The 14,743-nt window shown below is 49.2% G+C and overlaps 7 protein-coding genes across 7 annotated transcripts; 3 read left to right on the forward strand and 4 right to left on the reverse strand.

The window, feature by feature from the left end:
* Positions 1–730: 730 nt before the first annotated feature.
* On the reverse strand, positions 731–2,479 carry LACBIDRAFT_318926 (uncharacterized protein; the record flags this gene model as incomplete). The annotated part of the gene is made up of 2 exons (XM_001879960.1): positions 731–1,921; positions 1,976–2,479. 2 exons carry the CDS (start codon positions 2,477–2,479, stop codon positions 731–733), a joined length of 1,695 nt encoding a protein of 564 aa, XP_001879995.1.
* A 178-nt stretch (positions 2,480–2,657) lies between these two features.
* Positions 2,658–4,938, forward strand: LACBIDRAFT_318927 (uncharacterized protein; the record flags this gene model as incomplete). The annotated part of the gene is made up of 7 exons (XM_001879705.1): positions 2,658–2,773; positions 2,829–3,064; positions 3,119–3,190; positions 3,242–3,676; positions 3,729–4,647; positions 4,702–4,759; positions 4,816–4,938. The coding sequence occupies 7 exons, from the start codon at positions 2,658–2,660 to the stop codon at positions 4,936–4,938; spliced, it is 1,959 nt and encodes a 652-aa protein (XP_001879740.1).
* Positions 4,939–5,101: 163 nt separating this feature from the next.
* Positions 5,102–8,409, reverse strand: SDG16202 (histone methyltransferase; the record flags this gene model as incomplete). The annotated part of the gene is made up of 13 exons (XM_001879961.1): positions 5,102–5,599; positions 5,658–6,173; positions 6,230–6,289; positions 6,343–6,430; positions 6,474–6,628; positions 6,681–6,785; positions 6,838–6,926; positions 6,977–7,080; positions 7,136–7,311; positions 7,361–7,484; positions 7,534–7,620; positions 7,673–7,787; positions 7,884–8,409. 13 exons carry the CDS (start codon positions 8,407–8,409, stop codon positions 5,102–5,104), a joined length of 2,643 nt encoding a protein of 880 aa, XP_001879996.1.
* Positions 8,410–8,743: 334 nt separating this feature from the next.
* On the forward strand, positions 8,744–10,419 carry LACBIDRAFT_318929 (uncharacterized protein; the record flags this gene model as incomplete). The annotated part of the gene is made up of 8 exons (XM_001879706.1): positions 8,744–8,852; positions 8,900–9,095; positions 9,155–9,456; positions 9,517–9,772; positions 9,825–9,986; positions 10,034–10,159; positions 10,212–10,237; positions 10,286–10,419. The coding sequence occupies 8 exons, from the start codon at positions 8,744–8,746 to the stop codon at positions 10,417–10,419; spliced, it is 1,311 nt and encodes a 436-aa protein (XP_001879741.1).
* A 480-nt stretch (positions 10,420–10,899) lies between these two features.
* Positions 10,900–11,524, reverse strand: LACBIDRAFT_318930 (uncharacterized protein; the record flags this gene model as incomplete). The annotated part of the gene is made up of 2 exons (XM_001879962.1): positions 10,900–10,973; positions 11,023–11,524. 2 exons carry the CDS (start codon positions 11,522–11,524, stop codon positions 10,900–10,902), a joined length of 576 nt encoding a protein of 191 aa, XP_001879997.1.
* Positions 11,525–13,763: 2,239 nt separating this feature from the next.
* On the forward strand, positions 13,764–14,142 carry LACBIDRAFT_318931 (uncharacterized protein; the record flags this gene model as incomplete). Its single annotated transcript, XM_001879707.1, has 1 exon — positions 13,764–14,142. The coding sequence occupies exon 1, from the start codon at positions 13,990–13,992 to the stop codon at positions 14,140–14,142; it is 153 nt and encodes a 50-aa protein (XP_001879742.1). The 5' UTR covers positions 13,764–13,989.
* A 190-nt stretch (positions 14,143–14,332) lies between these two features.
* Positions 14,333–14,724, reverse strand: LACBIDRAFT_318932 (uncharacterized protein; the record flags this gene model as incomplete). Its single annotated transcript, XM_001879963.1, has 2 exons — positions 14,333–14,609; positions 14,654–14,724. The coding sequence occupies 2 exons, from the start codon at positions 14,722–14,724 to the stop codon at positions 14,333–14,335; spliced, it is 348 nt and encodes a 115-aa protein (XP_001879998.1).
* Positions 14,725–14,743: the final 19 nt, after the last annotated feature.

The raw sequence follows: 14,743 nt of genomic DNA on the forward strand, positions 1-14,743 counted from the left end.
CGTCTGATACAATAGAAAGCACTCGCTTGTGATTTTTCTTTACCCTTCTCACCAGTTGGTGAAAATGGGGATTTTATGTCTTCATCGTCGTCGTCGTCCTTCACGGCCATAAATGAAAGCGGGGGCAAGAGGTCAGGATTTCGTCTTCGTCTTTTTTTAACTGGCTGTGTGATCTTAATTTGTTTGTTTTCTGGTTTCAAAGGCAAGAGTCCAGGTCTCGAACTGAAACCAGGGAGAGGAGCCAGACGACCTTTCCAAAACTCATGGATAGCAGGATTACCAGCTGGGTTTTGAACGGGGTTCAGTTGCATTGGGGGTGGCTTGAGAATGCCTGGGGGAGAATTTGGGCGCCTAACATGGTGAGAGGGCGCGTTCTGTGGTGTGTACCATCCATGAGGATCAAGTTGGTAGTTTGAGTTCTGTGGGGGAGCCTGATGGTTAGGGGGCATCGGGCGAGTCTGATAAAAAAAGCCGTTTGGGGCAGGGCGTTGCGGGGAAGGAGGATAGGCAGGAGGGTGGGGAAAAGGAGGTGGGGCGAGTGATCCGGCATGAATCCCGTATTGAGCGCCTACTTGCGTAGGTGGATGGGGGAATGGCGGGTGATAAGGAAGATAAGAGTGTGGATTATATCCATGCTGATGGTGCATAGGTTGAGAGAGAAACTAAGCCCATACACACAGCAGTGACTCGGTACTACTAACGACACCAACAATTCAATTTCATTTATTTCCTACAACTGCGTCACTTCAGAGCCTTTAGCTATACACGTGTAAACACTCGCCGCCCTCTTCCATCGGAGCCATGGCTCTTGCCCTGCAACTACCCTTACACGAGCAAGTCTAAATAAGAAAGCCTCTAATGAGTCCAACAGAAGCGATAAAACTATCATGCTCCCTCTGATCACCACGCTGCTCTCGGCATCCAACGGATGGCAGGCAGGTATGGGATATGGTATCGTCTGACCTATACCTCTCAGGCGAAGGCGTTGCAAAATTCCCAAAGAACTTGACACCTGCGAAGCTGAGAACAATTTGATGAACAGGTCGCGGGATGACGCGGAAAATAGCTTTTCCGTGTCACTGCCGAGCAGGAGGGCATGTTGCGCTGACGGCGAGAGCAATAGAACAATGAACACTTGGGAGGAGAGATATGAGATCGTCAAATGCTCTTTCTCTGCCTGCGACAATGGTGAATATGAAAGCCGAGCTATAGCAGGGTTCGCAGCGATAAGGGTGACGCCGATGCCTGTCTCTTGTACGCGATGAACAAGAAAGCTTATTACGCATCTCTGAGCATATTTCTCAAGCAAGCCTTCATTCAACCATTTCACACCACCCCCTCTTCTGACGAGGTTTTTTGTGTCATCTGGCAGTGCGGAAATCCAGTCTTCAGCAGCAGGCAGGGGCTCTGGCCGCGGGTATACATCAAGTCGCTTCTGGTAGTGCAGCTTCCATGCCATAAGTAAGATACGTGGCATTGTAAGGAACAAGATCAACGGCGCTGTTGCGAGAGTCAGGAGAAGAGCAGAGCTTGTCAGAGGAACGGCTGAAGTCGGTCGAAGAAGCGCCGTCAGCTTGAGTTTCTCCGGGGAATGAGGTATCGACGTCGACGCAGTGTACAGATAGACGCGAACGGTGGGTCTAGGAGGCGGAGGGCTAGCTGACAACTTGACGCGCTCCAGGGAGGGTAGGTGACTTGGCTTCTTTACGGAAACTTTATAAAATCCAGTTCGGTCGTTGAAAGGAGAGACGTGAAATTCTCGTGGAAATGTCCATTGGTGGTCGTAACTAGGACCCGAACGGTGAGCTATACTTTGCTCGTTCTTTGAGAATGTAGGTACTAACCCTCTCGATGGAGTTTCGTCCTCATTGTGGTTCACTTCGAGGACATGGATATGACTCTCCCCAAAAGTATTATGAATCTGAAGCACCAAAAAATGAGGACGCCATAGAAACCTCAATGACACGGCACACACCTCTAGAACGGTAATCCACAAGTCACCATTCTTGTAACAGAAATAAACGGTAAGAGGATTGATCCCCTCAAACCCAAGGAAACTGGGCATTGTCATCATCCACGCATCGTCCATCGTATCCACATAACCACGGTGTCCCAAAATGCCCTCCAACTTGTTGCGGATCGACAAGGCCTTCTGGCCAGTTACATAGGGTTCGGACCGGAGACCAACAAGTCTTCCCCACAAACCTCCGTAGCCAAAGATCCAACCACGCCCCAGGTCTAATGAGCCACGTTCCAAGGCGTCCAGAGATACGAGTAGAGAGAGCGTAGGATATGTAAAGGCGTGCGACGCCTCCAACGGAAGGTGTCTTGCGTGTGTTACCTGGTTCCGCAGAATGTATGCTTGGGGACATAGATGCTCGCTGGGTTCATCAGACTTCCTTCTTCCGTAAAACAAAGAAGAAGCGGACAAAATCAGAGCAAGAACGATGAGCACACCGTCCTGCGGTGTTAGTGCCATTGAGCGTTATCCATCGGCTAAAACATACGGTCTTGGCCTCTATAATGTTGTTTGCCGTCGACGGGATCTCCAAACAACACGTTCACATGATCTGGGGCCATCATCGTTGGAGTTGACGCTGAGCGTGCTCGTCGATCCACCCTTTCCCCTCCGTCTCCTGTCTAGTTTCGGGTATTTCATGTCCACAAACCCGTCTGGTAGTGAAATAAAACCTCTGCCACCCGTTCTGGATGTAGAGGAAAGCCGCGCGAAACGACTACAACGTCAACAGGCCCGCTTTCGTGCCAGAGGAGGGTGAGTGTTCAAATAGCCATCAAGAGAAATAGGCTCGTAACCTTGTTCGAGGTAGAATATTCGTTCCCTCAAATAGGAACCTTCTGGCTGATATTCTTCTCGGCCGAGCTGCACCAAGACAGTCGCCACGGAGATCTCGCTCAAGGAGTTTATCATGTTCTCCTTCGAAGCCTAATGGAGGAAATACTGTTCTCGATGAACGGGGACAACATGTGCACTTGAGCTCGAATGCCATTCGCAGGAGCCCTCGGAAGGCCAAGGCTGGCGTTACGGAACGACCCGTGTCGGCTGGTGAGTCCTCACCAAGCACCTTGATGCGAACTCTCCAAACATCAACCACTGCAGGTCCATCACGGGAAAAGCCAATCAGCGCTCTCAAGAAGTCGTCAGCTTCAAAGGGGAAGAGAAAAGCGCCAGGTAATGAGAGCAGATCACGGACATTGTCAGCTCTTCATCATTGTTTCACAGATCCTGACATCAGCGAAGATGCGCCCGTGAAGAAAGCTCGAGGTAGACCAAGTAAGAAAGCAGTCCCTCCTGAGGAAGAGGAGGACGAGGACGCGAAACAAGCAGCCAAGACGACATCTCGGAAGGGCAGGAAACCTACAGCGACCAAGCTACCTGCTTCGCAGAAAAGGAGCAAGGCTAAAGCTGTAGCGAGGCCTGAAGTCGCAGAATGTGACGGTGAGCCTCCCGAAGAGGTGAAGCCGAAACGTAAGAGCCAGAAACCTGCAACGACCAAGCCAACTGCTGCGCAAAAAAAAGGGAAGGCTAAAGCTTTAGAGGAGACTGAGGCTGTGGAATGTGGGGAGGTTGATGCTGAGCCTCACGAAGAGTTAACGTCGAAGTCTAGAGCACGTAAGAGCTCTAAACTTGTGGTGACATCGTTAAAGGACGCCACCGGTCAGTGCATCTACTGACAAGCTCAAATTTTTTCTGATCTATTTAATTTTAGTGGCTGACTCTGACGCTAAACGGAAGCCTGCCGTCAAAACGTCGAATGACCTTCCGAAACGCACGCGTTCGAAGAAACCAAAGGGAGTCTATGTTGAGGTATCAGAGGATGATGATGATCTCTCAGAACCATCTCCAAAAAGGTCTTCCAAATCAACATCCAGGTCTAAACAATCTGCTCTGGCTTCAAAGGGAGAGCCCAGTGCACAAGCGACTAAACCGAAGTCCGTTGGTAAGACGTTGACTGACTCCAAGCGTGCGCGCCCAAAGAAACCAGCTGAAGCATCTGTTGCTTTGTCTGAGGAGGATGATGATGATCTCCCACAATTGCCCCCCAAAAGGTCTTCTAAGTCAGCACCCAGGCCTCAGCGATCTGCTCTGACATCTGACGGCAAGAAGCCTCTTTCGGTCATAGAAGAGGAAGAAGAGGAGGAGGAGGGGTCTCCAGTCGACAAGAATGCGAAGAGAGATGGGGGCATGGCTGCATCAGTAAGACCCAGAAAGCGCACCTTCAACGAAACCACGTCTATGCAAGAGGACACTCTCGATGCAGACGACCATCCTCTGCGCAAGCGCTGCAAGACAGTGGCTCCCAGCAAGCCTGCCTCACAGATCAAGGAAGATATCAATACTTCATCTGATCCCAACAACGCGCCAATCTCACACAAGCAGGCTAAAGCTGTTCGGGGGAAACCTAGACCTCGAAAAGCGCCCGCAGGTGCCGAGGAGGTAGACAAGGCGCCGAAAAGCGATAGTAGCGCTACCAAGCGGAAGAAAACTGTTGTCCAGGAACTTGGGGGACGTCCTTCCAAGAAGTCCAAGGTAGAGACAACAAGCACCGATAAATCTTTTGCTAGTGAAGCCCTTGAAAGTGAGGCTATGGCGAACACTAACGGAAGGCAGACAAAGACAAAGAGAACGTGAGTGCTCCTCGAGATACCTCGCTTAAGTTGCCATTCTTAACATTTCAGTAGGAAGACTTCCAAGAAAGAGAACACTCGAGGTGTCCCAAAGGCCTCTGAGGATTCAAAAGTGTGATCCATTTTTCTCTCATTCCGTCAATGCCTAACGCCCATCATCGCTTTCAGGTTTATACCAAAGTCGCACCTCACAAAGGTCCTCCACAGAGTGTGCTACTACGCATCCAAAAGATTGCACCTCGCAAGCATGATGATGACAATGAACCTGACCCCATTGACTTTCTATCGTGACCTACTTACATATTTATCCATTTTGTCGATTTGTAGATATCAACCTCCATCGCATTTCATATCCATGTACTTATACCAGACAATTTCACATTGTATCTCTCGGAGCATCTCAGAGTCTTCCACAGTCATGCATTAGTATACGTATAAAGTACGGTAGCGATTGCTACCTAAAGCTACTAGATAAACCGTCCAGAGACGGTCGACGGCGAGGATCTACTGGCTGCACAACTTCTACAACGTCCATTGGAGCAGTGAAAAGATCAGCCGGCGGTGGGTGCATCGGCGTCGACGGACCAGAAATCCTACTTGATTCCGCAGGCGTCACTGCACCGTTCCGTCCTTCATCCTCCTCCTCCTCCCCTTCTCCCTCACTTGCCGAATCCGGATCCATATCCATCGCCTCTTCAACTGACATGGGTAGCACGTCCATTGCCACATCCCCATCAGCCGAATTAGGGGTCGCCATGGACGTCGATGGCGTGGTTTGTATTGTTGAAGAGGATGAAGGTCTGTCACGTTTGCCAGACTTTTCAAGTTTGCGAAGAATTTTAGCAATGTACTCCTTGGCAAACTTTTTGATTTTGGAGATTTTCTCCTCTGTAAGCGCATCCAGATTTCCCTCACGGTAACTGGAAGACTTCTTTTCCTTCTCAGCGATGACCTGCGTCAACTGATAGAGCTCAGTACAACATGTCGTCAACAGAGATCGCCGTACATACCTCCTTCGCATGTTTCTTGAACAGGTCATGGTTCAATGACTTTGCATATTTTGACATGCACTTCACGACCACCGCGCCAACAAGTTTCAATAGCCTCTTCTCTTTGTTCGCCTCCTTCTCCTCGGGAGTTAGGGCCTTCTTAGGGGTCTTGGATTTTTTCCGGGCAGCCCTCTCTTCTGCAGCCTGTGCCTTGGCCTTGGCTTCAGCAGCGGCAGCGGCAGCGGCTTCTTCTTCTTTGGCAGCACTTTCGGCCGCCGCGGCAATGATCGCCTGAACCTCCTCGCGTGTAGCTTTTGCAACTTTTGAAGCATCCTGGCCAATGTGAGGTGGTAACGGCGGCTGGACTCGTTTCGGTATGAGATGAGATGGGAGACCCCCCACGAATCTACTAGGCGGCAGTATGCGAACTGGCGGGTCGCGAAATATAATGTCTTCAACAGACTTGAGGCGTTTTGAATCATGTATATCATTATCATTGTTCGCAAGAATGAGAACGGGGAATTCATCCTCATCGTCCTACACAGTTCAACATTCAAAAAAAAAGAGTCACTAACAAAGTTTATTGCACTGACCTTCTTAACTCGCTTTGGTATTCGATTGTATAGGGGCAAACTCTCCCAATGTTCGAGGAGCTGCGAGATTTTCTTTTCAGTTTCATGGGGAGGAAAGCCCATCACATGCGTACCTTCTGGGCTATTTCTTTCACTGCGTCGTTGTCGAGCTCAGTGCATGATTGTACCGGCTCCGTTACTCTTGAATCTACGACCTTGTTCCTGTTAAGCAAAGGCCATGTAGTCATGCACTCGAGGGCCTTACGTGCACGCATCAGAACGAAGCCTTTGACACTGCAACACATCACTCGCCAGCAATATCAAGTCAATGTTTGTCGGATAATCATCCAAAACATTCTTCATGAGCGTGTATCCACGCAAACGCATGATCTGTCGCAGCGCTGCTTGATCCTCGGTTATCTACACAAGCCACCATAAGCGTGACAACGGTCGCCGATGATAGATATAGCACCTTGATGCGTGTCAGTAGCTTATATAGGACCTTGCGACTTTGAGTTTGCCGTATGGCTTGCACGACCTTTGGAACATCCTTCTCAACAATCGGCTTCATCGTGGGCTTGATAAAGATGAATGAGCATAGGAATTAAAAAGACGATGCCGAGCCATACCATGAAATCCGGATCGTCGATCTTCTTGCCCTTCTTCTTCTTTGTCCCTTTGAGCGCCATGAGGTCTTGTTCGTCAGTGATTCCAAGGGCTACAGCGAGATCTAGCAGAGGGCAGAAGGCAAGAAATATGTAAACGGACCATCAAGATACAAGTCGTCCATTGTTACTATGTCCGTCTGAGTCTTTCCTCCAATGAAGCCCACACAGTTGGGTTCCCCGCAATAGCATATTTGGGCTTGATGGCTAAATTTCCAGAAAATAAGGGTATCATCCCCTGTGAACCCTAAGTTCAACTCACCCGTAACGATCAACGTTGTAATTGAAGGTCAACTCCTCATACTGCTTGATGTCACGTTTTGCGAAAATTCCCATCCGAACGTGATGTCCAATCGTCCACTTCGCGACGTAGCAATTGGGACTGCAGCTGTGATTGGCGAAGCGCCCGATCCCTCCGCCCTTCGTTGCGTCGATAAACTGTGGGGTATTGGGCGACAGATGATCCCAGGAGCACATTTGAACGCACCTCATCCTTCTGCAGCATCATGAAATAAAAGTGTTGAATGCCTTCGAGAGCATAATCTCGCATACGCTTCTTGAAGGAGGTAGGATTGACAACGTCCCCGACATATTCATAGATGAAGGTGTCCCTGAACGTCAGATCAGTGGGAAGTTGAGTGAGCAATTTTCAGGACACACCTCGGAAGGTCCTCTTCCGCCCTCAAGCCAAACCCCTTCTTCTCCGTCAGGACAATGTCGATATTGGCGTACTCTCTCTTCTGAAACCTAATGAAATGTAACGTCGCATAGTGGTTAAATGTAGAAATGCAATTCTTGCCTTTGGTTCTGGCAGTAAGAACGACAGCGACAGTCCTCGGGCAGGCACTCGACTTGTGTTAATCTGTTAATGCAGTCTGAGTACGGACCACACGCTTTGTCGTGACTGTCGACGCCTGTGAGCGACAGTGTGTCAGCAAAACGCCTCACCGCACGTAGACTACCTCGTTGTATAGAATATGCTGAAACTACGGAAAATGAGCGAAACTGACCATGTTCGTAGACGCAATCACACGTCATGCTTTCGAGGACCTCTCTCGAGCGGCCCAAAGACTTGTTCTGGTAATTATTGGCAGAAATCTCATTGAAAGTGCTCAGGGCGTCTGTGCGTGCGATCGGAAGGTCTCCAATAAGCTGGGGACCTGGGCTAGAGGGCTTTCGTAAGTTCGTGACGGGCGTTGGGGGTGGGGAGGCGGATGTTGTAGTGGGAGTGCCATTCATGGTGGATGGTGGAGGGGTAGGGCTTGGGGTGGGCGATGATTTGGACTTTTGGGGCAGCGTATCTGCCACAAGAGTGGAGGGCGAGGCCGGAGATGCGACCATGTCCGCCTTAACGTTGAAGTCCATCTTAACATCGAGATTCATGGCTGGACCTGTTGAGAGAGAAAATGAGGGTAAAGGAGTGGCATCAACGTCTTCAACCGTGGGTGGTGGTGGAGACAAATCAGAAACCTGCTTGCTAGGGACTGATGGGCTCAGAGTCTGGCTCTGTTTTGCCACTGAGCGCATGTTGGACATTATAGCCAGTCTACAATGGACGGCTCAAAGGTGTCAGAGCGGCGAGGGCTTGACCTGAATGACCTGACTGAGTCAATCTCTCCGTTTAAGAACGCCCGGGACGTTGTGCCCCCAGGCTGCACGCAGTAGAGGTCAACACAACGCCAACGATAGACAAGACAGAGGTATAGCGAAGCAAATAGCGACTAGTCCAGCGGCCGTATGTACATAGAGAGTTGGAGCGGAAGGCCAAATAAATTTCATTCGACGGTGGTTGTTTTGCTCAAACCTTTTCTTCGCCAAATCGCGACTTTCCCCACTTTCTGATACCAATCACACTCTTCCTCCGACCACTATGTCGACGGCTAAATCTTCGTCGAAAAAGAGAAAACGTAGCGCAAGCCCAGAGAGTCTGTCTTTTAGGCTTTCAACATCAACACCCGCCCAAGTAGGACCACTGCTTGGTAAGATCCCTTCCAGTTCAAAGGAATAGCTAATGGACTTCGATCAGTGACCTACCCAGCCCTACAAGCACCCTCCTCAACTGTGTTCAAGTGCTACGCCCGAAAAAAAATAAAAACAAAAAGTCGAGAAAATGACACTGAGGACCCGAAAAGTCAAGATCTTCTGGCTGTTGGAGAAACTGATAGTGTCGAGTTCGTGACGAATGACAGTGAAAGCAGAAAAGTCGCGAGTTTGGGATGCCAGTCAGTATCCCTCTCCATCCTGCCTATTTGGTAAATTGATTTTGTCGCGTTCTGGGTAGCTATCTTGTGGCAGCACATAACCGGCGGACGGGATCACTCTCTATACTACCTATGCCCAAGTCCCCTCACGTCCTAACTCGTACAGTGAAGGCCCTGAAGTCCATTCCTCCTGCGGCTGCCCCCTCGAAAACTCAATTCCGTGAAGCTCGCGCGGCTCTTGGCGAAACTTTTGGGACGAAGAAGGCTAAAGCTGCAATCAAAGCTCAGGAGCGAAATGTCGTAGATGTTGGCGCTATGGAGGGTGTCATGGGATATGTCATGGATAGCATTGACAAAGGTGCAGGCGGACTTATGTCAACAGGTTCGAGTACAGCTCTGCGTCTGCGTCTGACGTTAACTGACACTCCCTTTCGTCGCCTAGAGGAGGCCAAGGATGCTGCTGACCAAAACAGATTAATCCCTCCCTTCAATGCCACGACAACGGATCCTTCGGATGTATATCCTCTGCATGACATCATATCTGAAGCGGAATGGAAAGCGCTCTCTGTCACCGCTTTCGATGATGCTAATGATGATAAGGAGCGCATTGCCTTACTTCCTTTCCGATACTCCAAATGGCTCACTGGCCACCTGAGCATCATTTCTCAGGAAACAGGGAAATCAAAAAAGAAGCACATGTTCGAATACTTCTGTCGTCCCACATTTTGCTTATTCTCATGATGAGTCCAGGAAAATTCTGCTATACATTTCTGCTATGCTTGGCTTCAGGCAAGCACTTCTTCGGAAAGACTTCGACAAAGATCAGCTGTACGAAAAGTTTAGTGGGGTTCCCAGCATAGTATTGGATAGTCTTGTGTCAAGATTCACCGAAGTTTCCCGAGGATCAACGAAGTGCGTTTGTTTTTATCCGAGTGACCTCATGTATAACTTCATTGCAGACATCAGGCAACATCGACAACAAAAACTTTGATTTTGACAAACATCTTTGCTCTTTGTTTGAAATTGGACAAGTTCGCATCAGACACGGATCTTCTAGCTCATGACCTAAGCATGAAAGCTTCCGAGTAAGCCCTTTGTTCTTGACTGTCCACAATGCTCTAATTTTTATTTCGACAGAGTCAACCAGCTATTTAAATCTCTTGGTAGGTTTCTAGCTCTGACGTTTGAGTTTTCTTAATTCAAATGGTTAGGCTGTAAAATCACGACACTCGGCGAGAGGGAGAGAACCAGACTCGGCATCCCAGACAGTTCTGCGTCAACGAAGCGAGCTGTGTTGAATGCCCCCGTGGTGTTCCCTAAACCAAGGATAAAGAGAAAGACTTGAACACACCCGCATTAAGACTCTAAAATGCCCTTACATCCTTTTACTCACCATAATACTGGCTCGACACATGACATGCATCGCGATTGTCTTCATTTCCGCCGTTAAATTGAGTAGTCACTTTTTCACTTTCGACATCCTTATATGTTGTCAAGATCACACAGCGACAAGTGCTGCGTGACGAAGGTTATTTGACTTTTCAATTCGAAGCGGGAATTGATTTCATCAACGTGCCCCTTACCAGCTGACGCGCTGAATACGCTATCATGATTTTAGTAGGACCACCACTGGCAGAATACCACTTCAAACTTTTCAGACGCCGTTATTCAGAAAGTACTATATTGAGAGTAACAAAACAAACATTCCTCAGTCCCCGTCCCGCGATGCAATCTGGAGAGCGTCCAACGAAGCTAAAATACAAGTCACAATCTGAGCAAACGCGACCCATTCACCCCCACGTTCGTGATACAACCGCCATGGCCCCTAACACTTGACAGGCTCCCCTCGCCATTTAATAATGCGACGATGAATCCAAGCCTTCATGGACGCGAGAACACCTGGGTCAGGGTGAGCTTGCACAGCGTGAAGCACCAAAAAAATATTTACCTGAAGCGACGGAGTAGAGTGTGAAGTGCAGATTGAAAGAGATCTGCGGTTGACTTGAACGCGGGAGTGGAACCTGAATGCTGGGGAGGATGGATGTGCATCCATCGTCCCGACTACAATATTTAAGACAATCGCTGCACCAGTGGCGATGGAAAGCGTCGTCAGCTGAATACATAGAACTGTCTGGACCACGAAGGTTTGGGCAACCACAGCGGATGGTGCAGTGCTTCTGACCGTTGTGGCCGCACTGGGAACAGACGATGGCGTGTGTCAAGATAAAATTGGAGCGGGGCGACACATCAGCCGCGATGAGGGGAAGCGGAGAAGCGCAGTCGACGTCCTGATGACAGTATTGCACACAGTCTTTGCACCATTCGCGGTGATAGGCGTCGTCGGCGAGGTGCTTGGGATCTTCTGGGCCGCGACGGCTTGGGCAGCCACAGCGGATACGGATATGCCTATCCTCGCTGTGTGGGCAGGTAGATTTGACGAAAGAAGCCATGATTCGAAATGGGAGCAGTAAAGGAGATGTGACTTTATAGAATGAACACTGAGCCTCTTAGGGGAGGTTGGTTTCTGATGACTGGAGAGGGACAGTCGTATTTTATAGTTTCGAGCAGATAGAGCATGGTCTTGTGGTCGCGAGAGGTGCGGGCGAAGACCGCTCAAATTTCATGGTGAGGACGGAGATGAAAAGGTGTCGTGAACCTCCTGCTGTCGAAAACGTCGGATTATGGACTCGAGGAAATGCTATCGGAGAGGTTATCGAGGATCTTCGTGCGAGCCTTCTACCTGGTTCCCGGCCAGTTTTGTCCTATCCTTATCGCGTAGAACCTCGTCAAAGGACCTAATGGATGGCAATACAGAGCACGGGTTCGTACAAAGAAGGGAAGGACTTGATATTCGCAGCAATGGCCGCTTACTTGCTGCATTCAGTTTCTGGGAGTGCTGCGGGAAGAAAAACAATATACCTGATGACTGAACCGGTTCACTTGGACAGATGTCTCCTGCCCGACGAGGAGACCTTTATAAAGAAATTTTGCGAGGCTGCACCCTTGGGAAGCTGCGATCATTGAATTGCGTATCTAACAGCGGTCGGTAGAATTAGAAATTTATCAGCTATGCATGACGGCAGATGGGGAGCCCAGCACTTACGAAAGTATCTCCCTGTGGAACCTTGGAAAGGGCGCGCCGCGTGCGCCTGCGCAAATATTACTGGACGAAAAAAATCCGGCTGGCTCAGCGGCATTCAGCCGGCTGATACATTTGGATTAGACATATGAAAGAAAATAATGGAGTAGTTACGACGACGCGAAACGGTACTCCTTACCTTACGTATGAGACGGTCACTGACGGTCAACTTGTATGGGACAACAGGTCAGGCCAGCTTTCTTGGTGATGCATTCATGCCCAAAAACATGTGTTCGAGTTCCATCTAAAGTGGCGAGAAATTGTTTTTGAGAGACTCTGGATAGAATTTGGAACTAATCCTTGGGCGTAAGTAATTTCGACTGGATTCCAAGCATGTTTGCACGGTCTTACATAAGCAATATTTGCACAAAAAAGTCCAGACCGTTGTGTCAAGTTCGACTTCGAGTTTTGTGTCCGACTGCGAAATGTGGCGAACTATTTTTGACTCGCGGTGAGGCATTGATGAGTCAATCCAGATACGATTTGCTTTAGTAGAGGGTTTTATCCTCCAAACGGGCGCTTCAGGGGATACGCTTGACAGTGTGCTTAGCCTTCATGTAAGCCTTCATGGAGTCGGAATCGTGGAAAGCCTCCCCCGCCTCTTCGACGAATTCATTCTGGTCCCCTTGGCGAATTTCTCATATACAAACCGTCGGGTTGCTATCCAGGTTTTTACTGGCACTATCCCAACACTATCCACCTAGGGGTTCGAAGGCCCCACTGCTGTGTCTGGCCGATATCGGCGTTGAGAGGTACGTCATATTGTAGGCCCACGCGCGTGCCGAGTGCTGAGCCCTTGTCCGTTAAATTAAAGGCCGTTCATCAGAAACCTTCAGGAATCGAACAGAGAAGGTTAATGGTATATTTACCTGGAAAATCAATTACCGTTGTGGCCCGTGTCAATCTTCAAGTTGTGTTAAGGGAGTTGGGGTACGTCTTTGGGCATGTACATCATGCCCGACAAGACCGCGCCTACGTCTCTTACAACCTCTTACTCTGGATCTCGGTCGTGGACGGGCATCCGAAAAACGCGTGTAGGTTGGCCAGAGTGAGGTGATTTCCCCTTCCGACATAATGTTGTGTAAAATCACGAAGTTGGGAGGCCTTCGATTTATGGGCCAGTTTTGTGGTGCGGTCCCTTGGCATAGATAGCGGCACGGCGTGTTGTGAATTTATGGTATCGTATGTAAAGGTGTCCGCGGACAAAATTCTCACTTTCTCTGCTACATAACCGGGGGTAGGTCCGCATGGATTAATCCCCAAATGATGCATAGGGATAGATCGCAACGATCATAGACATAGTGCTATGACATGGATGAATCCTATCCATAGACCTAGTTTCCGAAGGTCCCGGTATGGCAAAAACGGGTTTCCGCATTTTAACAATGAACAAATGCTACCCGTTTGAGGTGCTTGAAGCTTGAGGCGAGGCACACCAAACGAGACGAGAATCCGTTTGTACATTCTGGGGTTCGAAACACAAAACTTAAACCTAAGAACCCAAGACATGATCTCAGGTATGAACCGAACAAGGCAAGATTTACACCTATCATGAACGTATCATAAGTAGTGAAGATATATCACATTTGGAGAGCCATTGCTACTGACGCGCGTCGATTACAAAGTTTGTGTTCCTTTCTGTCACTGAGCATCGCGGCTTGTCATAAAATTGTGTATCCCCCGTCCTTCCGGCGGCCCTTTCATATACCTGTTGAATCGGAGGACATTAGTGACGTCGCCGTAATAAAAATCCTGGGTCCCACCAGGGTCGGATAAATGCATTCAAAAGCCATGTCACCAGCGATAGGTGGCGGGTTGAGCGTTAGATCGAGCGCTGAAGGCAGCGTCCCACTATACAACGACCAACGGCCCGCTGTCAGAAGCCGTCTTTGTCATCCCAAGAGTGCTGCGGTCCTGAGCCAATTTTGAGAAGGAAGACCTGACAACTTTAGAATTGGATGGGAGATGGGAAAAGGCAACAGTGTAATTTGCGTTCCGCTCATGCGCAGAAACTTGTGGCTTCCCTTAGACCATAACTGACTGTATGGCTCCCTTCCTGAACGCCTGGATCATGCACGTCGACGGTTGTTATAGACGGACAACAACTCATGATTTGCAGCTACACCTGTTTTTGAGGCGAGGAGCCCTTTTCCTGGCTATTCGCGGACAACTTGCTGTAGCACAATTTTAAAATCAAGAATAAATGGATTGAGTGCCACAGCAGCGTTGGCCAGCCACAAGATAACGACTGTGAAGGGTAGCACTGCGAGATCTGCGATGAGTCGTAAGTTACGAGGATATTGGACCGACAACCAAGGTGGATGTGAAATCGGATGACTTGTTCAAACTTTGCAAAAATTGCCTGCCTTAATACCGTTGCAAAGTTGCAGAGGGCTCTAGCAGGCCAGTCGATATGGGCGTCAAAGTAGGCGCAAGTTGCAAGCCGTTGATATCAAAGGCAGTGGCAAGCAGCACCAAATTGGACACAGCACAGGTTCGGATCACCGACATTCAGCTCTGGTCAAGGTCT

This window comes from Laccaria bicolor, genomic scaffold, assembly GCF_000143565.1.
Source record: "Laccaria bicolor S238N-H82 LACBIscaffold_9 genomic scaffold, whole genome shotgun sequence".
Classification (NCBI taxonomy): Eukaryota; Fungi; Basidiomycota; class Agaricomycetes; order Agaricales; family Hydnangiaceae; genus Laccaria; species Laccaria bicolor.